This window comes from Balaenoptera acutorostrata, chromosome 20 (genome assembly GCF_949987535.1).
Source record: "Balaenoptera acutorostrata chromosome 20, mBalAcu1.1, whole genome shotgun sequence".
NCBI classification, from domain to species: Eukaryota; Metazoa; Chordata; class Mammalia; order Artiodactyla; family Balaenopteridae; genus Balaenoptera; species Balaenoptera acutorostrata.
The window spans coordinates 37,852,594-37,880,502 of record NC_080083.1 but is presented as its reverse complement, the minus strand read 5'-3'; the positions used below and the strand labels follow the sequence as shown (position 1 = coordinate 37,880,502).

Sequence of the window (27,909 nt, the reverse complement as noted above, 5' to 3'; positions counted from 1 at the left end):
GTGTGCCACAACTACTGAGCCTGCGCTCTAGAGCCAGCGAGCCACAACTACCGAGCCCGCGTGCCACAACTACTGAAGCTCGTGCGCCTAGAGCCCGTGCTCTGCAACAAGAGAAACCACTGCAATGAGAAGCCCGCGCACCGCAACGAAGAGTAGCCCCTGCTTGCCGCAACTAGAGAAAGCCTGTGCGCGGCAACGAAGACCCAACGCAGCCAAAAATTAATTAATTAAAAAGTGGCATCTGAGCAGACTAGAAGACTTAATTTTTACAAAATCAAACACTTCCCATTCTGTTCTCTCCAGGTAGCAGGTATTGCCCCCAGATTCGGTGTGTTATAGCTCCCTGGTGAGCCTCAACCAGCGGTGACTCCTGTTGGGCGCCCCCAGTGAGGCTCTCCAGTGTGCTCCCAAGCCATTGCTGTCTCTTTGTCCAGGAGTAACTGAGTCATCAGTCTAAGCTGTGAGCAGGACTGGGCGATGGTTATCAGCGCTTCCAGTTGTGTCCTGGCGTTTATGATAAAAGGCAAGCTTCGGGGTCAGCAGGAGAGAACCTGTTTGATTGATTTAGCACTTCATACCTTTATGCAGGCAAGTATTTTAATCATTTATAATGATTTACAGCTTGCCCCTTTCCACAAAGAATTTGGAGATGAATACTTCAGTCTTGTCTAGGTTTCTTAAAGTTCTGCAAACTCAAACTGTTTATTTTGCCTACCTAATGACCAAGCTCTGCTTTATGTCCAACCCAAATCACTCCAAATTTTATTTTAGCTTATTTTCTCTGAAAATAATTTATAACCTTAAGCAATGGAGAAATTTCAAAAATCGTAGCAAACTTCTTATGATCTAGAATTCTTTTTTATTATTTCTCCTTCTTGAAAGAGAAGTAATAAAAAGAATTTAAATAATAATAAAAATAATTTCTTCTCCACTCTTGAAAGATTTTGCCTGCCCATCAATATGTACAAAAATCCTGTTTTTTTAAATTGACCAAAGACATGTAGCTCACAATCAGAGGTTCTACCAAAAAAAAAAAAAAGACAACCCATTGATTATTCCAGACAAAAACAAAGAATTGTGAAGCTTTTAAAGTAAAAGGGCTACAGATTTACTCAGGCCGCGTGCACAATTTCCATTCTTAATCTATTCCTAAAATCTTGGGACCTCTATTGCTACCTTGGTTGGTCCCAGGAGCCTGGGGACCCCGTGCTTGGAATGAGTGACTTTGTTGAGTCTCTCATTAAACAGAGGAGAAACCTGTCCCGGAGAAGCAGCAGAGCTGAAGCTGGAACTACATGTCCCAGCCCCCACCCCAGCGTACCTCCCTCCACACCTCTGGCCATCTGCCCCTCTTCCCACCCACGCCCCCGCCCCCAACTCCAACACCCACCCCTACCCCACCGCCCCACTCCTCTGCCCGCTCTTACCTTGCTCGCAGTTCTCCACTGTACCATACTGAGCCAGCAAGCTGTCCAGTACCTGGGAGCAGGGAGAAGGCAATACGGCTGCTCTGGGCATCCCAGGAACTCACAAAGCATCACTAGACACTCCTCACCCCAAAGCACTGGGGTACAGGCAGAGCCTTTGGCGGGGATTGAGCATGTTACCTGCTCAGTTTGCCCTTTCTCAGGTACTAATGCTGATGGTAATCCGTCGGGGTGTCTTTACAGAATGTACTTGAGCTCAAAAAGGCATTTAAGGGCCTTTTCGGAAGCAGACCTGTGCCACCTGAGTCCCTAGCTGATCCTCTGTCATCACTAAGTTTGGGGCTCAGGGAATACCCTTCCCACCTCCCTAATGGCTCTCACGGTAGGGACTGCCCAAAGGACTAATATTGGAAGTCTTGGGTTAAGGATGCGATCCAACCAGCCTCCCCTCAGCACCAGCTTCTCTGGCCTGGCCCCAAACCCCCAGGACAGCTCCCAGTCATCTCTGCCAACTCAGGCTGACCCAGACTTCTTTCCCAGTGCCACTGAGAGTTTCCCGCAGTCACTTACTTCCCATCGAAGCTGGGGTGGAATATTTCGGATCTGTATTTTTCGACTCCTGAAATTAGAGAGAACAGCATCAATGACAGCTCTGGATACTCTAGGGGCCTGTGACCTTGCATTTTTTAGTCCTGTTCTGGTCTATCTTCCTACCTTCTGCTCAACACCAAAGCCTTAGAGTCTGAGAATGATAACCTTTGGGAATGGAGATTTGGCTTCATTTTAGAGAGCAAAATATAGTGCTACCACAGATAGGAAAGCCAAAATCAGATGCCCTAAGCACTGGGATAACATAATTCCTCCCCCCACCACCCCAGTCACATCTGCTTTGTTTATCTCTCTTAGGTTCTCCTCACCAGTTCTCTTACTCAGCAACCATCTATTACCACCCACTGTGTTTCAGGATCTAGGAATACAGAGCTAGCTATGTGAATTACTACACGAATCATTAACCTGATACCTTTTCAATCGGTGTCTACTTCATGCTGGACTTTGTTCTGCATGCTGGGGACACAATGATAAAACAGACAAAGTACCTGGCCTCAAGGTGCTCACAATTTATTAGGGGAAACATATATGCAAACAAATTACAGCAGGATAATTGGCAGCAGCTCAGCTCTTTCTTGGTACAGATATGGATTTAAACCTGTGCTCCACTTAACAGCACTGATCTTTAAAAGGTTATTTAACTTCTTTGAGGCTCAATTTTCTCCTTTGTAGAACAGGGATAATACCTATTCACAGGGAGGTATAAAGTAATGTTAGATAATATTATCAAGAGCTTAGCAAAGGGCTTGGAGTAAGTACTTAAAATGTAATAACAGACACATGTGTGGATGCTAAGGTGGAGTAATCAACACACACACAACCCAGCATTATGACCTCCCCCCTCCCTCCTCCCAGTTTACTACGGTTTCTCCTTTCCATCTTTCCAATACCTCTTAAAAACGTAATTTTCCCTGAGGAAGGCTTTCAGGTTCAAGGTTGACTCCCACGGTGATTAACTGCTCACCACCCAAATCAATGCCCTAATCCCTGGGCTTAAAACATTTCAATTGACTTGACCTGCATTGGTCAATTGTCACTTATGTCTTTGCATATCCTTGATCACAAACTCTTAGTTCAGGGACATGGTCCAACAAAATTCTAGTGGCACGAGGGAAAATGAAACTAGGGAGCAAGAAAATCCAGTTCTAGCCCTTAAACTGCCCCTGATTGGCTGTTCTGACTAAGCCACTCAAGCTTCAGGCCCCGTATTCCTGGCTGACTGCAACAGGGCCCAAGGCAGTTCTTGCCAAGCTAGGGGGAAGGGGTACTCAAAACACATGAGAGCAAGGGAAGGGATGCTAAGCTCTAACTGTAAATGTTTTTGATCTTGGCTCTGTCCTCAGCCAGGTCACTCATTTCATCCCTGTGACCAAGTGTCTTGAGATGTAAAATGAAAACAGAAGGGTCTTTAAGATCCCTTCTAGCTCTGCCGCTTTGAGGGTAGAAAGTCTTAATCAATGAAATCTTTTCCCAGGTTGAAATAACTTAAGGGAAATGTAGCATAAGTGTTGGAGAATCTATGTCCACAGTTCTCTACTCTGGTTGGTTCATGAACCTGATCTAAGGAGGTTAGATTATAGCAGGACAAGGGTCAGAAACAAGTCCAGTTCCAGGTCCTCGGGTCCCACACCAGGCCAGCTTCTTGGGATCCAATTCACTGGCCAAGAGGGAGCCTCATGGCGTCTGCATGACATGGCATATAGGATTTCCCATACACAACACATTTCGTGATGAAATGGGCAAAGAAAATGCAGGGGCCCTCACATGAGGAAAATCAAACTCTTGGTGAACTGAAGAGATGATTATACCATTGGAAGATTGAGAACACTGATCTACCTTAATGCTAGTGACAGGGGTTACCTAAGCTGAGGGAGGACCTCCCTCAAGCAAACGCTTCTGGAAGGACTGCGAGGAGATGGGCGGTGCCTGCCTGGAGTTCAAACCAGTAAGAGCTTAAAGCAGTCCCCTGCAAAAGTTTAGTTTGAAGAGCACTCTTTCAAGATGGTCCTATAGATCACTATAATCTCAGGTCAAGGGTCAAAAATACCCTCTTCCTACTTCAAACTCCCAGTTTTAAGGGCTTCCTTTTCAGGGTAGGGAGGAGTTGGGAGGGGATGGGGAGGTGAAATCAAATCTCAGTTTGGGATGTTAATCCATATCCTGAAAGCAATGGCAGTCTGGAATGTCTGGAATGTTCCAGGAGGGGGAGGAGGGCAGGGACACCCAACCAATGAAAGAAAAGACATCCTGGCAACCCTCCCCCACCCCCAACAGGCAGGGACTCACCCACCCCTCCAGGGCACACACACCCAATCCTGGGAACCCAAGCCAGGCCCCTTCAGGCCTCCAAACCTGGCCAGCAAAGCCCCCAACCCTGACAAAAACACAGAGACCAAGAAGAACCTTTGTCTTTTATGCCGTTGGCCTGGTTTGTGTTAAGTATGGTGCTTAACACACCATAATTTCTTTCTGGCCCAAAGCACATGTGACCATGCTGAGAACTGGACCCAGTAGTCCCTTCTAGGAACCCATGGGTGACTCACTCACCCTACAGGTATTTCTGGATGCCTCGCTCAGACTGGGCCGGGGCAGTGTGCTGAGGGCTTGGGGAATCAGCATGGAAGCTAAGAGACCCTAACTGCTTACTTCTTCGCTCAGTACCTTAGTTTCCTGCGGAAAACTGATAGGGCTTTTGTGAGGGCTTAAAGCAGGCGGGCGGGGGGCGGGGGTGTGCCTGCCATGCCGTGGTGCTCAGTCCCGGTCCCCCGGAGCCACTACCTGTGACAGTAAAATGGTTAGGCTTCTGCACTGGTGGGGAAATAGCGGCAGATACCACAGCCTAGAGAGAGCCCCCGCACTCCCACCTCCCGTGACAACCAAAGGGCCCCACTCCAGCACTCCTGTTGATCGGCTCCCACTAGGTCTGAGTGGAGCCTTCGCCCTACAGGCAGTAGGGCACTGTGCACTATGCGCAGGACCCTAAACTCTAACACCCATTGTTTAGAAAAGCAAGGGAACTCCCAGAGGTTCAGGAGCCACCACCCACCCTGGAGCTGATAAACCTGTTGAGTGAAAGAATGAAGCCTCCAGCCCCTGGCAATGAAGGCAGTGGTTGCGCCAGTCAAATTATTTCCCTGGATGCTGATACCCGGTGGCTTCTTACCCCCTCTGCCTGCCCTGACCAGCAGGGCAGTTACCAGACCCTGGAGCAGCTCCCCAGATACAGAGCAATCACAAGGGATGCTCCTTTCTAATGTTGCTGGGGACAAGCAGGGGACACCAGGGCCACAGGGACCAAGTGACCATTCAAGGCCAGGGGAGATTCCAGGAGAGACCGGAGGGAGAGAGCATCTGAGCAACAGCGTCGTAAGGAGTTAAGTAGGAAAACAAGAGATTCAGGAAGCACAGGAGCTAGGCACCCGGAAGTATGGCTGGGAGTGCTCCCTGGGCAGGAAGCTCTCGTCCTTTTCACCTTTTTAGAGAACTGTCATTGACTTAGAGACTGAATGGGAAGGAAAACAGTTCATTAAGGAAGAAGCTTACATTTGAGGAGTGCTTACCAGATGCCAGGCTCAGATTCAGCACCTCCTATAAGCCTCCCACCACCCATGACCACGATAACCACGGCTCCACTTTACAGACAGGGGTCCTGAGATTGAGGGCTTGAGTATCTGCCAAGTCACACAGGTTCTGTGAGCCAGAGCCAGTATTTGAACCCAAAGACTGTCTGGTTCCAGGCTCTTTGCACGGTCCCCCGCGCTGCCTTTTTGATGGCAGAAAGGAAAAAAAAACCTTTGCCAAAATACAGTCAAGTTTTGGCTTGAGAACAAATTTAAAATACTCAGAGTTCACACAACAGAGTGAACAACGGGCCTGCTGAGTGGGTGCTGCTCTCCAATAAGTCGAAACATCCCACTTGTAACTCCTTAAGATGCATATTTCCATTGTTAATGGAAAACTTATTCTGTGCTTATTGAACACTGACTAGACATTTGATAATATTGTTAATATTTTAGGACTTCCCTGGTGGCGCAGTGGTTAGGAGTCCGCCTGCCAATGCAGGGGACGTGGGTTCGAGCCCTGGTCCCAGAAGATCCCACATGCCATGGAGCGGCTGGGCCCGTGCGCCACAACTACTGAGCCTGCGCTCTAGATCCCACGAGCCACAACTACTGAAGCCTGCGTGCCTGGATCCCGTGCTCCACAACAAGAGAAGCCACCGCAATGAGAAGCCCGCACACCTCAACGAAGAGTAGCCCCCGCTCGCTGCAAGTAGAGAAAGCCTGCGCGCAGCAATGAAAATCAAACGCAGCCAAAAAATAAATAATAAACAAATTTATTTTTAAAAAATATATATAGTTAATATTTTAAAATCAGGTAATTCCCTGGCAGTCCAGTGGTTAGGACTCTGTGCTCTCATTGCCGAGGGTGCAGGTTCAATCCCTGGTCAGGCAACTAAGATCCCACAAGCCATGCGGCACGGCCAAAAAAATAAAATAAAAAATAAAATAAAATCATACTGATTTCTAGAAATACATACTGAAATAGTTACAGATAAAATGTCATGTCTAGGACTTGCTTTAAAGTAATTAGGGGGAAAATTAATACAGACTGGATATGATTTGGTAATTTTATTTATTTATTTATTTTTGGTTGTGTTGGGTCTTCATTTCTGTGCGCGGACTTTCTCTAATTGCAGCGAGCAGGGGGGGCCACTCTTCATCGCGGTGCGCAGGCCTTTCACTGGTCGCGGCCTCTCTTGTTGCAGAGCACAAGCTCCAGACGCGCAGGCTCAGTAGTTGTGGTGCACGGGCCTAGTTGCTCCACGGCACGTGGGATCCTCCCAGACCAGGGCTCGAACCAGTGTCCCCTGCATTGGCAGGCAGATTCTCAACCACTGCGCCACCAGGGAAGCCCTGATTTGGTAATTTTTAAAGCTAGGTGATGAGTACATGGTGGAATTATTATCCTTTCCACATTTCAAAGTTTTTTTTTCCATAACAAAAAACTTTTTAAAAAAAGATAATTCTGAGAAGATGTGGTACATATATACAATGGAATATTACTCAGCCATAAAGAGGAATGAAATTGGGTCATTTGTAGAGACGTGGATGGACCTAGAGTGTCGTACAGAGTGAAGTAAGTCAGAAAGAGAAAAGCAAATATCGTATATTAACGCATATATGTGGAATCTAGAAAAATGGTATAGATGATCTTATTTGCAAAGCAGAAATAGAGACACAGACGTAGAGAACAAATGTATGGATACCATGGGGGAAAGGGGTGGGGTGGGAGGAATTGGGAGACTGGGATTGACACATATACATTATTCATACTATGTATAAAATGGACAACTGATGGGAACATACTTTATAGCACAGGGAACTCTACCTAATGCACGGTGGTCGCCTAGGTGGGAGGGAAGGGATATCTGTGTGTGTGTGGCTGATTCATTTTGTTGTGCAGTGGAGGCTAACACAACATTGTAAAGCAACCATACTCCAATAAAAATAAATAAATAAATAAAACAAAAATAAAAAGATAATTCTAGCTCACCCAATTTTAAAGTCATCACAGATTCAAAATTAATGGGTCTAAGCCAATGAGGTTTTCCTCTTTTATTTTTATTAGCAAGAATCCAGGCCCTGGTGAGGAGCCGGCTGAGGGCAGGGAGAACGGGCCTGAGTCCAGCGGAGAGAGGAACAGATGCATAGATAGGACACTTTTCAGAAGGGGGCCTCCCCATATGACAGATGCACACCTGGACGGAATGCACCCGGGGAACAGTCTTCAGGCCTTCCGGAGGACAGCTAAAAACTGCCCCATGGAGTGTTCTTTTTCTAACCCTTTGCAAACCAGCTCCTTCCTCTTTCCACCCCCATTCCCAGAGGGTAGCGTGCCATCTTCAATCACGCTGGCGGCCTCACCCTGCCCGAGAGGGAAGCATTCCTTTAAACCAGGGTGGAGCAGGCCAGTTGTGAGGAGGGAGGCAACAGTAGGTTTTGGAAATCTTTTCAGGCTTGGGGCCTCAACCCCCAGAGGCCACTATCAGAGTCAAACCTGGACTTTCATCTCTCCAGAGAACTAGGATTAAACCAGGATCTCCAGATTAGACCCTTCACCTCTCCACCCTTCCCCCGGGCCGTGATTCTCTGACTAGCAGGCTGCTTGCTCTTGGGCAAGTTAGGCCTTCAACTCCCTAGACCTCAGTTTCTCATATCAGGGGAACAAGGATTAGGATTAGTCCATTTTACTGGATCTTGTGTCCCCAGACAGAGATCAACCCTGTCCACCTATAGTGATACACTTTCTTAATTAGAGTGATTTTCTGTGCCTTAATGGTCTGCCTAAGTGGTTCTTAACTCCCTTTTTTTCCTGGAGACTAGGTTCCCATTAGGAAATATGATAAAAGCTAAGAACACTCTCCACCAGAAAAATGCAAAATTCACTCCAGCCTGCAGACATCTCCTCGAAAATGTGGGAAGAAACTAGCCCAAGGCAATTAGAAAGCTAAGCTTGACTGGGGATGGAGTTGGGGTTATTACCTGGCAATTTTAAGAGTGAGCAACTAAGATTTTTCAAACTTGCAGTAACACCATGCTCTTTCAATTCTAATCAGCAGTCAAGAAGGTCACTACCACTTCCCCAAGGTTTCTGGTGTCCAGCTGCTGTGGAATCATTCCAGATTTTCTTGGCACCTACTATGCACTGGGCCTGTGTTGTCCACACTACAGTAGCCATTAGTCTAGTCATATGTAGCTACTGAGCACTTCAAATCAGCAACTGAATTTTTTCTTAAAAATAAAATGTTTGTATAATTTAACTTTTTCTTCTGTATATTTTATGAACTCTAAATACAGATCAACTGTTTCCAATGAAAATTTAGCATATGAATTGGGACAGGCTCTAACAGTAAAATAAAATACACACTGGGTTCCTAAGACTTAGTAGCCCCCCCCAAAAGTAAACGATCTCATTAATCGTTTATATTGATTCCATATTGAACTAATAATCTTTTGAATTAACTTTAAAAATAATTTTTGAATTAATCGTCTACATTAATTTCACTTTTTTCTTTTTTAATGTGGCTATTAGAAAATTTACACTTACATATGTGACTTGCCTCGCATTTCTACTGGACAGTGCAAGGCACTATGCTGCAGCACAGAGCGTGGAGGGATGAAGAGGCCAGGCAAGCCTCCTGCTCTCAGGAGTTTACAGTCCAGCAGGGGACCCCAGTTTGGTTTTTTTTGCTGTTGCTGTTTTTTTGTTTTGTTTTGTTTTGTTTTGTTTGACCATGTTGCAGGGCTTGCAGGATCTTAGTTCCCCGAACAGGATTGAATCCGTGCCCCTGCAGTGCAAGCGAGGAGTCCTAACCACTGTACTGCCAGGGAAGTCCCCTCAGTTTGGTTTGGGATGGGAGAAGAGAATAGACAAGGTTAAGTGGGTTGGGGAGGTGGGCTGGCCACAGTACCCTTTCAGAAGTGGGTGATCCTGGGACTTCCCTGGTGGTCCAGTGGTTAAGATTCCATGCTTCCACTACAGGGGGCGTGGGTTCGATCCCTGGTCAGGGAAGTTCCGGGTGCTACACAGTGCGGCCAAAAAAAAGAAGTGGGTGATCTTGTTGACTCCTCAACAAGAGTCCCATGCGGCTGACACCGGAGAATAAGCACCACCCCCCCAAAGCTGGCTCCCATCCCAGTTTTTCTCCCCAGCTGGAAATCACACATAAAAGATGTCCTAACGTGCCAACCTCTGCCCTTTCCATAAGATCACCACTGACCTAGTCCTTCCTCCCCACCCTGCCTCCTTATCCCTGTAGAGTGGAGAGGTGGAGAAAAAAATAATTGTGTAGGAAAGCTTCTGAAGGGGGCGGACCTGGCACGCTCCAAGCATGGCAGTAGCTGAGAAAGCGGGCCAGGCTGGGGAGGGGAGGAGGAGCTGGCCCAATGCCCAGGGCTCCGTGCCAGGCTGATCCAGAGGCAGGGCAGCCAGACAGGCAGGCAGTCGGGTGGGTTGACCAGCAAGGTAGGGGCTGGAAAGGAAAACACTGACCTACTGGAAGGTGCAGGACCAAGCAGAGCAGATGCCACCACCAAGGGGTCAAAGTACTGGGGGGAGGAGCTGGAAAGCAGGGACACCACTGGAATGTATCTGTGGTCCCATGAACATGGTCTTTTAAAGGTATGAGGCACACACACACTGTCCCACATGTGCTCCTGAACTAATGCTGAGGACAGGAAGGAAACGCAAATCTCGGGGAGAAACTCTGGGATGGACGATATTCCCTCTCTGGCAGGCTCTTGTACTGTGTTTAATGTGCTCCTGGCCTACCTGGAGTCAGGGAAGAAGAGGGGGATTCACTAGGCCTCTTACACGACCAAGGACACACACACCCCATTAACCCGGCAATCGGAAGTTCCAATTGAAGAAAATCAGATTCCTACATTGAGGAAATCAGATTCCTACGCCGAGGTCTGAGAGGGTCTTAAATAGTCACCCTCATTTCACAGATGGAGAAACTGAGGCTCAGGAAAAGGAAAGAGACTTGGCAACTGTGAGGCAGGACTAGAACTCAGCTGGTTGATGCTGAGTTCTAGTCCTACCTGGTTTATGATGAGCATAAACCAGCCTCCTCCCAGGCTGGTTTATGCTCATCTCACCAAACTTCGCTTCTTTCTCTCTGACAAGAAGTGTTAACACAGCAGAAGTTGTACAGCCCCGATGTCAGCAGCAGGAAAAATGCCCATATCCTGTATGGCTAAGTGCATGCCAACTGGCTTTTACTGCATGCGGCTCCAATTTGGGCACAGGATTTAACTTGCAGAAGAGCTAGCTATACTATAATACGGCTGGATGACTGTCAGAGAGATTTGTTAGCAGGGAAAAAGTGTAGTCACCAAAAATTCTGTCTTGAAAAATTTCACGTCGGTTTGGGATAGGCAGGGCTGCAAAGGTGAGAGGCGGGTGGGAAGGCGCCACCCGATGTTGGAAAGCAAGCAAAAGAGGAATAAATCCTTTGCTCAATTCACTCATCTCGGAAATACATGGTTTGACTAGAGAGAGCTCACGTTTTTTTTCTTGCCCATCTGGGCAGTGCCAGAGGAAGCCAAAACAGAAGCTGAGACAGTGGAGCTCTTTCCAGTCAAATTCCAAGTCGGCCTAGGCCAACTGCCACTCCCTCCCTCCACCATGCTCTCTCTGCCTAGAACCGTGCTCTTTCACCTGAGGGGCTCCAAGAGCCAGAGCTGGCCTCCTGAGCCCTACACAGTGTGAAGTGCGAGGTGTGATGAAGCCATCAGACTAAACCTAATGCATGGAGACAAACAGGAGAAGTGACCTGGTGTAAGCAGTGCAACCCTGTTGGTCCAGGCAGCGATGGTGTGGATAAGAAATTAACCACTGGGGACACTGCTCACCTGCCTTCTCTGGCTGGCAATGGGAAGCATTTCCAGGATCTTCTTTGGGGGGGGGGGTTAATTTGCTCCGACAGAGGGAAAGGTGGAGGGGGGCTAGAATGACCATTTCCTGCCCCAGCCTCACTAGAGACGTTGGTTTAGCTCACCCCCCAGGGGAGATGTCAGCATCTCTCCAGAAAGCTTAAGAGCCAAAAGGTCTGGCACTCTGGGGCCCAGAGACCTGACTGAGGGTGGAGCTGACACCCAGAGGAAAGCCCTATGGGGCATGCCTCGGAAATGGAGCAAGGGGGAGAGGCTCTCTCCTCAGGAGGGACCGGCAAGCTTGGAAGCACAGCTCCAGGCTGGGATTTTGAGGCAGAGAAGCAAAGAAAAGGATACTAGACCAGACTCAAGAGAAATCAGTTTTCTGCAACTCACAATTTGCACTGAGAAAGACCCTAGTGGAGTCTGGGTACTTCTTGGAATTGTTAGTGTTCCTGCTAAAGGATAAGAATGCATGCCAGCATACGTTGAAAAATACTAATTCACCCTACTAGTGGAAAGGTGCTCTGGTGTGTCCCTTAACAACCTCAAGGAATCCTTGTCTCCTCTCCACAGCTGCCAACACAGACCCTGTTGGTGGCCGAAAACTTCAGGAAGCTGCTGTTTGTTTCTTTCCAGTGTGTAGATCTTCATCAGAACAACTCTCTTCTGACATGGACACCTATCCTGAGTTCTGCCCTGGCTTGTCCGGGAGCAAAATGCCCTCTCTGTAGAGGTCTTTCTCCCCAGCCCCAGACTCTGCCAGGGCGTCACGACAGCACCATTCGAGACGGTTCTCATCCATCCTGGGGGGAGCAGGGGCAAGGTCTCTAACAGCCCAAGGGACGGCGAACACGGCCTTTCAGGAGGCCGGCGGAAAGCAGGCGCGGGCAGGGCAATTGAGAAAGAGGTGCCGGGGAAGGGCGGCAGCAGCTGAGAGTGGGGGAGGGCTGGCAGCAGCTGGGGGGGAGGAGGGGAGTCCTCATGAACGGGCAATTGAGAAGGGCCGAGCAGCTGAGCGGCCGGGCTGGCGTCGCCGGGCCTGTGCCCCACGTGGGCCGGCCCCTTCCCCCAGCCCCTCTCACCTCACCCAGGGGAAGCTGAGCGCTCGGCCCCGCACCCCGGCCGCTGGGTGGGCCGAGTCGGCAGAGCACAAGGAGGGGGACAGAGGATGTCCCCGGGGGCCCCCTCTGCTGCGGGGCCCGGCGGTCTAGAACGTTCTGCCGCCAGAACCCCCTCGGCGTCCCGACTCTCCCCAGCCGGTCCCACCCGGCCCAGGGGGCCCTGGGCTACGCGCGCAGGGCCCAGAGGGGGAGGGGACACGCGCCGGGGGCTGCCGGGTGGGGGTGGGGACCAGGACTTTGCCCTTTGTCTCTCTCTCTCTCCAGAGCCACCGGCCGAAACCCGACCCCATCAGTGAGCCAGGCAGCCAGCGAGGGGCAGGCTCCCCCTCCGGGGTCCTTTAGTAAATCCAGACCCGACCTCCCCGTGGTCAGGGCTGTGACTGAGGTGGTCCTGTGGGGGAGGGGGCTTCCCGCCTGCGAACAGGCCTGCAAGCATTTAAGTGGGAACCGGCTGGGGGTAGGGGGCTGGGAAGGGGCTGGAAGTGGGGCCGCAGAAGCAGAAGGGGAGAAAATGGCCCGGGAGGCGGCATTCCTTGGAGACCTCGGCTGGGCTGTGGGAGGAGGCAGGACCCGGGCGGGAGGCCTCCCACTGCGAAGGCAGGAACTGAGGCCTGGGAGTGGGGTGGGCTGGGGGCGCGGAACCAAGAGGCCTTCCGGGCCTCGAAAAAAAGACCCTCCCCTCCCAGGGCGTTCTGGGAGCGGCTACAGAAAATTTATAATCGAAGAGTCACACCTCCATGCAGAGTAGGGTATTTGTCTGGGGATGCGAATGACCTTCTTTTGTCTGCCCTCTTGGGGTGTCATCAATTAATGGTAGTCTTATTAATAACTCACGTTTACACAGTACTTTAGGGTTTACAATCCACACTCTCCTATGAGCCTAGAACACAGGTTGATTTGAGCCTCTAAACCACAGAAGATTGAGAATATTTTTATTTCCATTCTGCAATTCAAAAAGAAGCTCAGAGAGGTTAAGTGCCTAGTCCCAAGTTGACACTAGCCAGCCACTGTCACCCCACCATGAAGCCGGCTCCTGCTCATCAGGGAAAGGTAACTGGGTTCTCGCTCCTCAAAAACATGTATGAGCTATGAATTATGATTCTGCAGGCTTGTAACAAAGGTCAACTCTTTGTCCCTTCCTGCTAGGAGGAGGGCGGATGGGAGGGGAAGCCACTCGATCCCTGCGCCCTTCCCCCCAACCTCTCATTTTCCCCAGGTTTGAACCCAAACAAAAGGAAAGGGGAAGGGGAAAAAAAAAAATTAGCCCAAAGCGCCAGCCCTGGCACCTATAGGAATGCCAAAGGATGGAAGCTCTTAGAACTCAAAATAGCTACCCAGCTTACTTAGCGGGGTTCATGGAGATGGGGAGGCTTCATATGAGGACACGAGGCCCAGGAAGATACTGACCCCAGATCCCACGGTGTGCACACATCTGGCAGAAGGGCAAACTGAGGTTGACGCCTGAATCCTAAACCACTCCAGTCCTTCTCCACTTCATTCAACCCCCTTTCCGTGGTTTTTCATTAAAAGCAGAATTCCCATTTCCCATGATAGCTGCCCAGACAAGGGGAGAATGTTCTTAGTTTTCTTCAGCCACTAAATATTGCCTGAAAATCTCAATGGTGAGAGGAAAAATAATGCAAGGCAAGTATGAAGCACCTACGGAGGAAGGAGGCTCAGAGCAGGGAGAAGTTAATGTTGGGCATGTTTTTATTTGCTAACCTTATGCTCTCCCCCCCAAAACATTCAACTTCTCTGAATATTAGAGGATCAGCTATTCCCACCTTCTAAGAGAGCTCAGCCTTGAAGGTAGAAAGGCCTGGGTTTGAAACCCAGCACCAGTATTCAAGGTATGACCTTGGCTAAGTTACCATAACCACCCAGTTCCAGCTTCTTCTTCTGTGGAATGAAGAATAATGCCTGCAGGGTTCTTAGGACTCAATGAAGGAACAGTGCCTAGCTCTGAGTAGATAGTCAATAAATGTTCCCTATTATTTTTTTAAAGCATTTTTTAAAATTTATTTATTTATTTATTTATTTATTTATTTATTTATGGCTGCGTTGGGTCTTTGTTGCTGCACATGGGCTTTCTCTAGTTGCAGTGCATGAGCTCCTCATTGCGGTGGCGTCTCTTGTTGCAGAGCACGGGCTCTAGGCACAAGGGCTTCAGCAGTTGCCGCATGCGGGCTCAGTAGTTGTGGCTCGCGGGCTCTAGAGTGCAGGCTCGTAGTTGTGGCCCACGGGCCTAGCTGCTCCACGGCACGTGGGATCTTCCCGGACCAGGGCTCGAACCCGTGTCCCCTGCATTGGCAGGCGGATTCTTAACCACTGTGCCACCAGGGAAGCCCTGTGCTCCCTATTATTGCAGAAGGAACTCGTCTTTTGACCCACAGCACGTCACACAGAGCTCTAGAGAAAAGAAGATGCTCAATAAGGGAAATTACGGACATCTGCCATACTTACCTGGGGGCCTCTCCCCACTAGGATGCCATCCCTCTCTTCCAGAAGAGTTGTCTTCCCACAAACATCTCCGTGCCTGTCCACAGTGCTCTCCTGAATCCACTCCTATTTTTTCTGCCTGTCCTCCAAAAACACAGCTTAAGCTCACTCAAAGCCTACCTCCTGTTAGTTCCTGAGCTTGTGTGCCTCTCATTGCATGCAGTCTCTTAGCCTCTGCTGTCCCACAGCTTTTCCTGGATCTAAAGTGAAAACACTGGAGGGCAGGAATTTTATCTTGCACCTCTTTTGTGCAGCTCCTTCTCCCTATGTCTCCCTTCCCTGCCCTGAAAAAGACCCAATAATGCTAAATAAAAACCCAATAAATAATCAAATGTATAATTCAGGAGAAGGGTCAGGCAAAGACCCCCATTTTAAACAGAATGAGGAGGTGACCACCATGTAAGAATCAAAATTGGTGATGCTTTAAATATGGCCAGAGGGAGGCGGGAATGGGGTGTTACTGTCTACTGGGTACAGTTTCAGTCTCGCAAGATGAAAAGAGTTCTAGAGATGAACGGAGAGGATGGTTGCACACCACTGTGAATGTTCTTAATACACCCGACCTGTACACTTAAAAATGGTAAATTTTGTGTTATGTATATTTTACTACGTAAAATTATTTTAATTATTTCGTATTAATTTTAATTAATATAAAAATGAAATTTAATTAAAAAAAATTTTTTTTTTGGCTGTGCCATGCAGCTTAGCAAAAAAAAAAAAAGGATAGAGGTGGAAACCTAAAAGCTCCTGGAGAAAAATGATCTGATAAATTGTATTTCTTTGCTGTCTCCACTCTAAAGACCAAGGTCTTTTGTTTGTTCTTCATTATATTTCTATAACCTGGCAGAGGGCATGTCAGTAGCAGACTCTGGGGCTTCCCTGGTGGCGCAGGGGTTAAGAATCCGCCTGCCAATACAGGGGACACAGGTTCGAGCCCTGGTCAGGGAAGATCCCACATGCCGCAGAGCAACTAAGCCCGTGCGCCACAACTACTGAGCCCACGTGCCACAAGTACTGAAGCCCTCGCGCCTAGAGCCCGTACTCCGCAACAAGAGAAGCCACCGCAATGAGAAGCCGGGGCACCACAACAAAGAGTAGCCCCCGCTCACCGCGACTAGAGAAAGCCCGCCTGCAGCAACGAAGACCCAACACAGCCAAAAATAAATAAATAAATACATTTATTAAAAATAAATAGTAGACTCTGAATAGATAAAAATAAGTGGGTGCATGCATACATGTGTGAATGAATGCATGGTTAGCAGTACCAAGCTTTGGAGCAATATGCAAGCTATCAGATGTCTATAACATGTTAAATATTTTCTTACATGATTTAGTTGTAAATATATATTTTTAAAATTAACACCCCACTCCATCTCCAAAAAATGGCTAATGACTGACTGGCAAGAGCCCCACACACCCAGGCTGAAGTGGCTGACCATGTGATGTTCTGAAGAGGAGAACAAAGGAACGTGGGCCTAGACAGGCATCATTCCTCTTCTAGTTAGAAGTTTAGGGAATTCCCTGGTGGTCCAGTGGTTAGAACTCTGCACTTCCAATGCAGGGGGCAGGGGTTCAATCCCTGGTCGGGGAACTAAGCTTCCCCATGCCGTGAGGCATGCCCCCCCCCCCGCAAAAAAAAAAAAAAAAAAAAAGAAGTTTAAAGGAAACTACTCAAGATGGTCGGGGCAAGGGTGGGAAAGTGAAAGAAAGATGATCTGAGAGATCTGTGAGGTTATGAGGTTCGTGAAGATCATTTTATTCCACCTCTTGCCTCCCACAGCTTATTCCGGACAGATATCACTCCACTCTATTCTAAAAAGTCAGCAGAAGCGGCTTTGAATCAAATGGTAATAAACATTGGGAGGAAACCTCTCTATATAAAATAACTTCAGTCAGCTAGATTTTCCCTTCTACATTAAATAAAAGGTTGCTGGAGTGGACACTCTAGAAAATAAGTGAAGAGATTATTCTTCTGAACCCTGCCGTCTCCGCAGCCAACATCCTATTTACATCTCGTCCTCGCTCAGAACACACTGGCTGCAGCCACCAACAGCCACGTCTGTGAAGGATCATCTTTGCCCTTTAATTTAGGGTTCTGTCTCCAAATCCTGCCAAAGCAACTGCTCTCTATTACAGTTGGACTTCTCCTCCCAAGCAACTTAGAGACCTGGAGGAGGAAGTAGCATAAATACGTCTAACTCTGAATAGATAGCCTCAACAAGCTTACTCCACCCAACAGGCCCACTCTTGTTCCTCTCTCCCCTCATTTTCTCCTCCTCAGAGTACCTAATGGAAAGGTGACAAGTCCCAAGCAATCCCAAATGCCACTCCAGAAAAGAGGCAACACACATCATTCCGCATAAACTAATTGTAAAACCCTTTATAGTAACTGAATAAAGTCACAAGCCTGTTAAATGGCCTAAAACCACATCCGGATTGGAAGCCCTTCTCCCTACCCCACTAAGAGAAGATTCAACCTTCATTCCCTGGACTGAGATGTGGAAAGGGGCTATAAAGTCTGTGGGTTTGTGAGTTTGTACCTTTTGGGCAGGGAGGGCTGAAAAAAGGAAGTGGACATCAAGGTGGGTCCTGAGCACACCTTTGGGGACTGTTTCCAGACCAGGGAGAGAAACTGAGACCACTGTGGCTTTGCCATCTAAGAGGGCACGGGAAGGGAAGCCACGTATGCAGTCACTTCCTCCGCAGCCAAGGGTCCCCAACTCCTGAATGCCTACTTTGTTAGCTTAAGCAAGAACAGAACTTCAAGACAAACATGCCCATCTCCTACCAGATAGGGGAAGCTGCCCATTTCTTCTTCCTCAGACCCCCAAAAGGACTTACACAGTCCCCTTCATCCTGAATTCTTACAACACCTCATCTGCGGAATTAGGATAGTTCTCCTCTCATCAAAGTCCCTACCCTACATGCACTTTTGACAGGAGCACCGAAGTGTGAAATTTCAGCGAGGAACCTGGCCCAGGTTGAGGGCATCAACACTGCAATGTATGCTCCATTCTCCTAAGAGGATGGTTAAGAGACAGTGGTAGGGTCCACATCTAGGGGCTCTTGAGGGTTGCCCTGATGAGCTTCATCTCCCTCTCCCAAAAGGTGGCCTTTCCTTTCAGCACACAGGTTATCGAAAGCATCCTGCACACAAATCCCCCTCAATATGCCTATCCATCATTGTTCCACATAAAATACACGCCATATTCACAGAAGTGTACTTGAACACCGTACCTGTTGCCTTAGATATATGGCCAAGCTGTTATACACAGTCCAAAGACAGGAGGCACAGGTCCACATGGGAAACAAAGAAAAATAATAGCTAATGTGTAACAGCACCAGCTTACAGTTACGGCAATGACGGCTCAAGGAGGTTAAGTAATTCTTCCAGTTTCCCAGTCATTGCCTGACTCCAAAACTCTTGTTTTTGAGCACTGAGCTCTCCTGGAGAGACCTTTCCTCCACACTCCTGTAGGACTGAGTGAGGGACCTAGGGTAGGTCATGAGACTCTGACCTAATAATAGAGCTTCCTCCCTCCTTGAGCCTCAAGAATTCTGAAAATGATTCCTGTCCTCCCTGCTCCTGTTGCCAAAGAACTCAGGCTCCACAACCAACCTTTACACAAAACAATTTTTTTTAATTTCTAAATTCTCTGATTTCTCCTCTTAAAGATTCTAACTATATCCAATCAACTAAACTATCCAATCAAACTTAACTTAGACTTAACATTTTCCATTTCAAGTGGCCAAAACATCTGGATGAAGGACTAATTTTTTAACTGAAACTAACTCAAAATGAATAAAAATTGAAGCCTTCCTTAACCCACTTTTCCTAAGGAAATGTTGAAAGGATTGACTAGAATCCACAAAACAGATACATTGGAGAGGGAAAGAGAAAATGAAGAGAGATCCTCCACTTCTCCTGTCTCCTCTCTAACAGAGCTTTTCTCCACAACCTTCCCCCTAAACTATGGCTAAAATTCCCACCCATCCTGATGGGTCACTTATACGCCTTTAGCCACCAAAATGCCACTTGTCTAATAATCAGACTTGTCCTAGGGGTGTTGAAAATATCTGGACAATCCAGTCAAAAATTCTTTTACTCATCCAGCTGCTTGCTCTGTATTTCATACAAAAGCAGTTCACTGGTGGGCTCGCCATGCTCTCTGCTCTCTGCCACATGACCAGAACATCAAATCCTGGAAGCCTGGACTTCTGCACTAGGACTGCATTTCTGGTGGTGTTTGTTCTGTATACAGTTACATTTCAGTGTTTCGCAATCAGGTTTTCTCCAACTATATTAAAATGATGAGGTCCAGACCTACTTTTCTCCTGTGATTTACCCATAATCAACACACGTTTTATTTCAGCAGTCTGCGTTTAGGGTGAAAGCTTGTTCCAGCCTGTTGTTCCTTCATTCCATGACTATTTATTGCCAACCTACTGGCTGCAAAGGAGAAGGAGGTCTTACAAAGCTGGCTCTGCTTGTTCAATACTAGGATGACCCCTTGGACCCACTATAAAGTACAGAGCCCCCTTTAAACAAACTCAAGTTCTTCTACTAGAATGCAGTTAACAAACTGGGGACTGGACATCTCCCTGCTGGCGATTCGCCCTTGAAACGGTTTGTGTTGTCACAGGCGCTCTCCTGGTTGATCATTTTCTAGCTAAATCAAACTTTTATCAATAACCGAAAAAGCATACATTTTGATTCCACGTTTTTTGAGAAGAGATCTTTTCTTCTTTGTTTTGACAGACATTTAAAAAGGTGTGGACTGGGCACAGGTGGAAATGGTATTATGCAAATTTGACATTAACATGGAGTCAAACACTGGCTGAGACCCTGAGAAAGATCTTCAAAGCCTCGCCAGTGGCCAACTGGAAGACCCGTTGTCAATCTTTTACAACATAAATAAAACCCATCATAGAACCTCTGGTTACTATTATTCCCTTTGTTATTGTTTCAGTCAGCCTTTGGGACATGGGGACACACAGTCCATCTACTGAAGATTACAGATTATGCGACGCTGTTAACTCTCCAAGGTTCTATGCCCCATGGCCAAGGGGCCTCAGCTCCTGGGAGAGGGCAACAGCTAACATGCACTTCCATTTTCTCTCCACCTCTCCCCTCTTACTTTCCCCTGACCTGCTTTTTTCCTCCCTCCCCTGACTCTTCACTCCACAATCACCCTCCAGCCTTTAGCTCTTGCCTTAGAATGTAAAGGTCTTGAGACAGCGCGGGCGCTGGAAGGTCTGCACCGCGGGGCCTGGGACCTCTCCCAGTGGGGAAGGCTGGGGAAGCCGCGGGGAGGTTTGGGATCTGGGGGCTCCCAGAACGAAGGCGAGGCTGTGGGCCGGCGCGCCGCAGCCAGGGGTCTCGGGACCCTGGGAAAGGAAGCCCTCGTCGGAGACCCAGGCCTGCGGATGTTCCCGGGCAGGGGCGGGTTCAAAGGCAGGCGAGGGCCCCTGCGCGGAGCGGGCAGAGATTGCGAGGCCGGGGCTGGGCTTGGTCTGCGGCGGGCGGGGAAGGGCAGCGGGGCCGGCGCGGGCTCTCCAGGAAGCGCCTCCAGCGCCGCCGCGACTTTCTCTGTTTTTTGAAAAAGCGAAGGGAAGGCAGGCAACTCCGAAAGCAAAAATCGCCTTGCCCTGGGCTGAATCTACCACCCGTCTTCTAAGCCTGGTGTCTGCGACCCCCTCTCCCGTGGGTCGCTGTGCGCCTCCAGCCGCTCCTCTTTAAAAGGGAAGCGGGCAATCCACCCCAACCCCCATCTCCCTCTCCCTCTCCCTCTCTCTCTCTCTCTCTCTCTCTCCCCACCCCCCCCCCCCCCCGTCTCTCTCTCTCTCTCTCCCTCTCTCTCTCTTTTTTTTCCCCCGTCTGGAATTTCCAACCCAGGACTAACTCGTCTGATTTTTCCAGTCTCCCCTGCTGCTTTTTTCCTCCTCCTCTTTTCTCTCCCAAACACTCCCATCCCAAAATCTAAGCTGCACTTTCTGGAAGGCATTAGCCACATTTTAAGAATCTTTTAAGAGGATGGGGAGCGAACAAGACTGAATTTAAATTCTAACAGCTGGCAAAATGTCTGTTCTTCAAACGCCTTTGCTTCATACATTTATTCTAATAACAACATCACCAACACTACCACCCCCCCACACACACGACAATCAACACAGGTACAACCAATACATATCTCTTCAACACAAAAACCCTTACTTAGACTTCTACAAATAGCACTTAGGTCTCCCTCTTTTCACTTAACTAAAATTTTAATGTTTTAAAATTTTATACTCACTAGCCAATCTCAATGGTATCTTTGTCAACTGGATGTTACACATTATAGAATAAATAAGCTCAAAAAATAAGCCTTAAAAGTACCCAAACACATAAAATATGATTCAAATGACATATATTAAGGTAATTTTAAAAGATTAGAAGCTCTGGACCTGTGAATCAAGATTCTTCCAATGGTAATGTCATGTATTTTGTCTCTAAAACATAATTACAAGAAAGAATGTTTTGCTCTTGTTCCAGCAAAATCTATGCCATTAAAACTTCACATTTGAAACAGTTAACTATACTTTGAATAAATTAGTGATGGGAATTAACAGTTCTTCCCCCTTTTTACTCAAAAGTTCTCCATCTGGGAAACCACTGGAGTAAAATTTCATCTTTCTACTTTGGGTTAGAAAATAAAGTGTTCTGGAAACCTACAACTCTTCCAAAGGATAGTCATATACCACTGTCTTTAGGAAAGTCACCTTGAAATACTGAGCACTAAATAACAAGTTAAAGATTTCTCTAGCAGTGAAAAAAACTTAATTTATGAATTTGTAAACATTATTTTCTAGGTGAAAATTAAAATGGAGAAAGTGAATTGATTTCCACCTTTCCTCCAAACAGCACAGAAAAATTAAGAATCAACTTATTTAAAACTCAAAAACTTGACATTAGTAAGAAAACCTTTTTGCTAAAAGTGTCACAAACCGTTTCTACTTTGAACTTACTAGTTGAATATCTGGTCAGACGTATCTTTCAACCATAACCACTAAGGCAAAAAAGTGCCTGCAAGTACTCCCACCCTAGTACTTGTCCTCCTTTATAGTTGTTTTTTAAAGACATTCCCTTGTTTCTTAACAACCCCCATACTTAATTTTCAGCCCATAAGAACAATTTTCCTTAAAGGCAAACCCATTTCTGAAGGCAAAATTTTTGTCTGTTTTTAAAACATTTAGTGATCCAATTATTTCTTCAGAGTCTCCGCAAATCACTTAAAAATATTTTTGCCACTTACAAGACATCCCTTTGCAGAGATTTCTAAAGCAACTAACTTTAGAAAATTAAACCATAAAATCAGAATTAAGTTTGAATACTTTCTCTTCTGAGAGTTCTCACACTTATAGGGCTAGGAGACCAATTTCTGTGTGCTTTTTGATAGCTAGAAATTTAAGGGAAGTGTTATTAGCCCACCTCATTTTAAGTCAGAGAAAACAACCATTAATCTGCCTAAGGAAATCAAAGTCTTTAACTTGAACACATTTCACCTAGAGAAATGCAGTACATCTCTTCACTTTTTTTCTTAACAGCAACAACTTTTATTTTGATGACACCAGTGGACAGGAGGTATGCTATCTTTAGGCCACATTCCTCTAGAAAAAGGCACACACAGTGGCAAATGAAACAAAAATTTAATTCCCTTTTAAGGAATTTTCTCCCCAAATACCCAAGCCTCACTAACATGATACCCCTTTACCTTAACTACTCAAGTGTCTCAAATTAAAACAAACAAACAAAAAAAACATACAAATCCTTTCCACAACTGTCTTTAAAATGCTTTTGGTTTTCCTCCTTTGTCCTAATACTTGACAGTGAATATATACAAATTCTCAACAATAAACTGAAACTCTTGACCAAAATTCCAACACTGACTAAGAGAGTATTTGGGAAGGTGATCTCAGAGAAATTTAACACCGCCCATTTTAAAAATTCAACTTAATGTTTTCAGTTTTTCAACTTAATGTTCAGTCTCTTGAGTTCTTAAAAAGGAATAAATTATATTTAGCAAATAGAGACAAGGTTAAAACAAAATATATTAATACTTCAAAATCAGTTACTCAGAGTTAATAACTGCTAAAAAATATTGTAGCTTTTTCTCGATAACCCCCCTCTTAAAAAAAAAAAAGGAACATTTAGGTTGCCAGGTTTTAATGAATCTCTTAGAAATGTTTAAAAAGTCATAATTCATTTGGAACTGAGTACATCAAGAAGAGTTCTCCTCTATTTTAAATAGTGAAAACAATATATATACACACACACAAAATATATATATGCACCATTGTTCATTTTGCTTAAAATATATTAGTCATAGTTAATTAACTAGTTCCTGTTCTATACATCCATGAGACTGAAAAAGCCAGGAACAAACCAACTGTAGAAATACTTTCAGACAGACTAAAAACACATACCACAACATGCTTCCTCAAAGAACACAAAATGATAGAGCAAACTGACTTCATGAAAACAAACTTTCTTTTTTTAAATCCTAAAACTTCAAAAATTGATTCACTCTAGAAAAATGAAGTGCCTTACCACCACTCAGAGAAAAAAATAAAACACAACTGACTCAATGTTTGTGCTCAAAAATTATTTCAGGAAGGGGGAGAGAATACACAAAAGATTGAATATGGGTGTGGAAGGGAAGATTCTGTACCCACTCCTCACAAACCCCACCCCTTCCCAACTGAAAGGAGCCCTCAGTAATACATTTTGGAGGGAACAAGAAGGAGCCTAAAAATGGCTTTAAAGCAAGTAGATGGCTTAGGGGAAAATATCCATAAACACTGAGCACCATGAAAATTAAAATATAAATGTTGTGGGTTCCATTTCATCACATTTTGCTATTTTCTTGCTTATCACTTCATTCCCTTTAAAATTTAAACCATCCTTTAGAGCAAAAGAAAAAAATTCCATATATTTCAGAATTCCAGTTATTCTGGTTATTGTTCATCAACATGTTTCAAACACTCAGCTTTCAGTTCAAATATCCACTATCTTCTCAGTAGATCTACTGATGTCAGTGTACATAGTTCTCTCATTCCCATCTCCAGGAAATGCTTCCAAATAATAAATAAGACTTTTTCCCTTTCTTCCGATTTTATTGCCTCTTTACTCCTAACTCTAATTGCCTTTCCAATAACAGAGTATTTCAAGCACTTGAGGTTAAATCACAAGCTCTATAAACATAGTTACAAGCCATATTGATCATCTATAGAAACAATAGTTCCAAGTTACTTAAATATCTCAAGCTAAACCACTGAAAGATTTTTCTCACATTAAACTTTCTAGACTCTCTTAACTGCCTTCAGAAAAACAGAGCCACCCACCTCCACCTTCCCACCCAGAAAAGGCCAGGAACTATTCTAAAATGCAGCAAGTTTCCAGTTGAAATGAGGGGAGAAAGCGAGGAGAAGATCAAAGATTTACTGGGGGCTGCAACATGAGAGAAAACTCTGCACTGTCAACATGTTTAAAGTCAGGTCTGAGAAAGCAGAAAGACTCTGCCCTTATACTTCCCAGCCAGAGTTCAATGAAAGATTTGAACCATGAATCAGCTTTGGGGATAACATGATAAGAGTTACCCCCTTTGCTGAAGTGAGGATAGGAAGGTATTGGAACACAGTCTCTCTCTCTTTCTCACACACACACACACACACACACACACACACTCCATTCATCCAGGGAGTTCTAGACCCTCCAAAGAGCCCCAGCTCACAGCCTGAACACAAAGCTCTCACCCCAGATGGTCGGTCCCCTTGCAACAATGGACTGAAGGAGTGGGGGTGGGGGGCTCAGAAAGGATAGTACAGCCAAAGCATATTTGCAAAATCCAGTTGGGAGGGGAGGATGTGTGATGGGAGGGACTAGAGGTAGGTGTCTGTGAAAAAAATAATGTCCTTGCCTGTTGCAGAAATATAAATAAAGCACAAGCACAGAATTCTTTGGGGGGCAGGAATTCATTCCACTTCCCCTAGAGAGTCAAAGGGGACCCCCTCCCAATCCACTTAAGAATTATGGTGAGGGAAGGGGGGGAAAAACAGTCCTGCCAGAAAGTTGCTGAATGTCCATGAGTCTCAACTCTCTAAAGATTTTTAGCTTCCCCACAAAAATGGTCCTACACACCTTGAACAAACTCCACAAGGTTTCTCCTCTATTGATTTTCCTTCCTTTTACTTCTCCAAGTAACATCTCCTAGCCCACCCCAGCCTCAGCTTTTTTTTTTTTTTTTTTTTACAAGCTGTAAACCACCCATTACAAGATCTTAGCCAATCTTCCCTCCCTGCCCCCAACATCCGGAGTTGGGGGTGGGAAGGCCAGTAATGGGTTTCTTCCACTGGAGACACTATGGACCCCTGAACACAGCCTCTCAGCGCCCCCAGGCTGACCCCCTCCCCAGAGAAGAGCTCTTTCCTACCTTTGTTTTTTGGGGACGGAGTGTTCAATCTCTAGGCGTTTTCCTTGCAGCTCCACTTTCCCTAAAGATTAAATTGAAAAAGACAACATGAGAGCTTGGACGGGGAGGGCGGGGGGGCGGCAAAAAGAAGGAGAAATCAGGGTAATTCAGGAGTTACTGGGATTTGAGATCTTCCTAGGAATCCAGGTAGTGGGTTCCGCAGCCGGATGCGAAAAGGTCGCCTGGGGAATGGTGGACTCTCTAAATTCATTATCGTGTTTTCTGAATTTTTGTTTTGTTCTCTCACTGAGGTAGCCGAGTAGTGGACGGCTCTGGGAGCCGGATCTGGGGGAGGTGCGAGGGCGTCCGTGTGGGCCGGCTGCCTTTACGGCTCCCAGATGTGGGGAGAAGGGGCCGAGAAAGGGCTCCCCGTTTCTCCCAAAGTCTGTGGCGGGGGGTGGGGGTGGGGCTGCAGAATGAAACTTTATTTTCCTGTCAAGCCAGGGAGAAGGGCTTCGGGCGGCGGGGTGGTCACCTGTCGGGGCCGGCCGGGAGGCGAGGTCCGGGGGAGCGGAGCTGGGCCCCGCGGGAAGGGTCCCCGGCGGCCGCGGCGCGCGCCTCTCGGCCCAGCCTGGGCGTCTCGGGAAGCAGCATGGCGACCCGCCGCCGCCGCGCCACCCCGCTCACGCCCCACTTTCAAATCAAAATGGCTCAAGCCCCGGGCCCTGGGCGGTAGGCGGGACCCCGCTCCTCTCAGGTCAGGCCCGAAGGCTGCCGTCCCCACGGAAACCCTGGAGGTCGGGAGCGGAGCGGGGACCCCTTCCCAGCCCGGAAAGGCCTACGGCGGAGGAAGGGGAGGGGGTGCGCACGGGGTGGGGGCGTCCAGCCTCGGACACCGAGGGACTGACGTAGGGCGCCCAGACTGAGTTGGCCTCGGTGGCGAGCCCCCCCCCCACTCCTGCCAACATGGGCTCCCGCCCCGTCGGTGGGGGGCTAGGAGGATCACCTCACTAAAGCCTCCAGCTCTTCATCTCGGGCTAGGAGGAAGGGGCGAGGAAAGCCGAATATTTCCGCGCGAGGGGCCAGCGGGGGGACGGAGGGGGCGTCGGAGAAGGTGGATGGGAGTCGGTACCGAGGCCAAGCCCCGCAGGCCGGGGGCAGAGAGGAGTTGGCGGGCAAGGAAAGAGGAGGAGCAGGTCCCCGTTGTTCAGGCATTTCGCGGTGCTTTTTCCGGGGAGGTGGGTGCACTCTTACCGGAGAAAGTTTCGATGGCCTTCATCGCCCAGTGCTCGTCGGGGCAGTCCACGAAGGCATAGCCGGACTTGACCAAGAACTGGCCGCTGTAGGAGATCTTGTGCTCCGCAAACACTTTCTCCAAGTCCGCGGGGGTCACGCTCTCGTTGAGATTGCCGATGTACAGCTTGTTCATGGTGGCGGTCTCGGGCAGGACGCAGTCCTGGGCAAGGCCGAGCGGGCGGGCGCGGGCGGCGAGCCTCCTAGGCCGAGGCGGGAGGCGGCGGCAGCAGACGCAAACTTTCTTTGCACCCCACCCCTGAAGTTGTCCGGAGCCGAGGAGGGGAAGGCGGCCGGAGGGCGCGCAGAGGTCGCGGGAGAGTTCGGGGAGGCCCGGGAGAAGTGCCCGCGGCGCGCTGGGAGGCGGACGACGCGGCTCGGCTCCTTCCCTTCTGTCCGAAACCCCTCCAAGCGGGCTGGTGTGTCACGTTTCTCCGCGGCCGCCCTGGCGCCGCCTCTAAATAAAATCGACTTGAAAAAAAAAAAATGGAGCGGAAAAAAAAAAAAAAGGCGAAGCCACGTGGTGAAAGCCCCCACCCACCCTGCAGGGGAAGACCCCCGACGCCTCCGGGCCCTTGGGCCCTCCAAGCAGGCCCAGCCCACCAAACTCCCGGCCGGGGGGGGGAGGGTGCCTCTCAACTCACCCCCCGGGTAAGTTGGGCGGGTGGGGGCTGTTTTCCCGAAGCTCTACTTGCCCCCTCCCCCTTGCAAGAATCTGGCCCCTAGGGAGGCGCCCCGCCCCCTACCCATCCCCCTACCCGGGCCCTAGCTGGGGGGAGAGTGGTCCGGCCCAGAATCTCCCACCTCTTAATGGGTTGGATAAAATGTGCGGTTATTTTTTATTCGAGTGGTCGGGAGTGGGGGGAGTTAGCCCACCCTACCCCAGCTAACTGCTAGCGACTGACAGGCGGGGGACGGCCGAGAGAGACAAAGAGAAGCCGAGGACTCTGGGGTCTTCAAGAGGGGGTCGCGCGAGCCGGTGATTTCAGAAGAAAAGCGCTATTCCCCTAGATCTTTAAGTGGGAGGGGGGGTCTCGGCCTTCCCAGCCCCAGCGCTAGGAGACTCCCT

General features: G+C 47.9%; 1 protein-coding gene across 3 annotated transcripts in view; it reads right to left on the bottom strand.

The window, feature by feature from the left end:
* The window catches only part of IGF2BP1 (insulin like growth factor 2 mRNA binding protein 1), a 38,890-nt gene extending 11,914 nt beyond the window's left edge, over window positions 1-26,976 (bottom strand). For all 3 annotated transcript variants that reach the window (XM_007176402.3, XM_057536291.1, XM_007176403.2), the window contains exons 1-4: window positions 26,802-26,976; window positions 25,569-25,629; window positions 1,998-2,046; window positions 1,428-1,479 (exon numbers count right to left, since the gene is read on the bottom strand). In XM_007176402.3, coding sequence (XP_007176464.1) covers window positions 1,428-1,479; window positions 1,998-2,046; window positions 25,569-25,629; window positions 26,802-26,976 — 337 coding nt within the window. The remainder of the gene's footprint in view (window positions 1-1,427; window positions 1,480-1,997; window positions 2,047-25,568; window positions 25,630-26,801) is intronic.
* Between the last annotated feature and the right edge of the window lie 933 nt (window positions 26,977-27,909).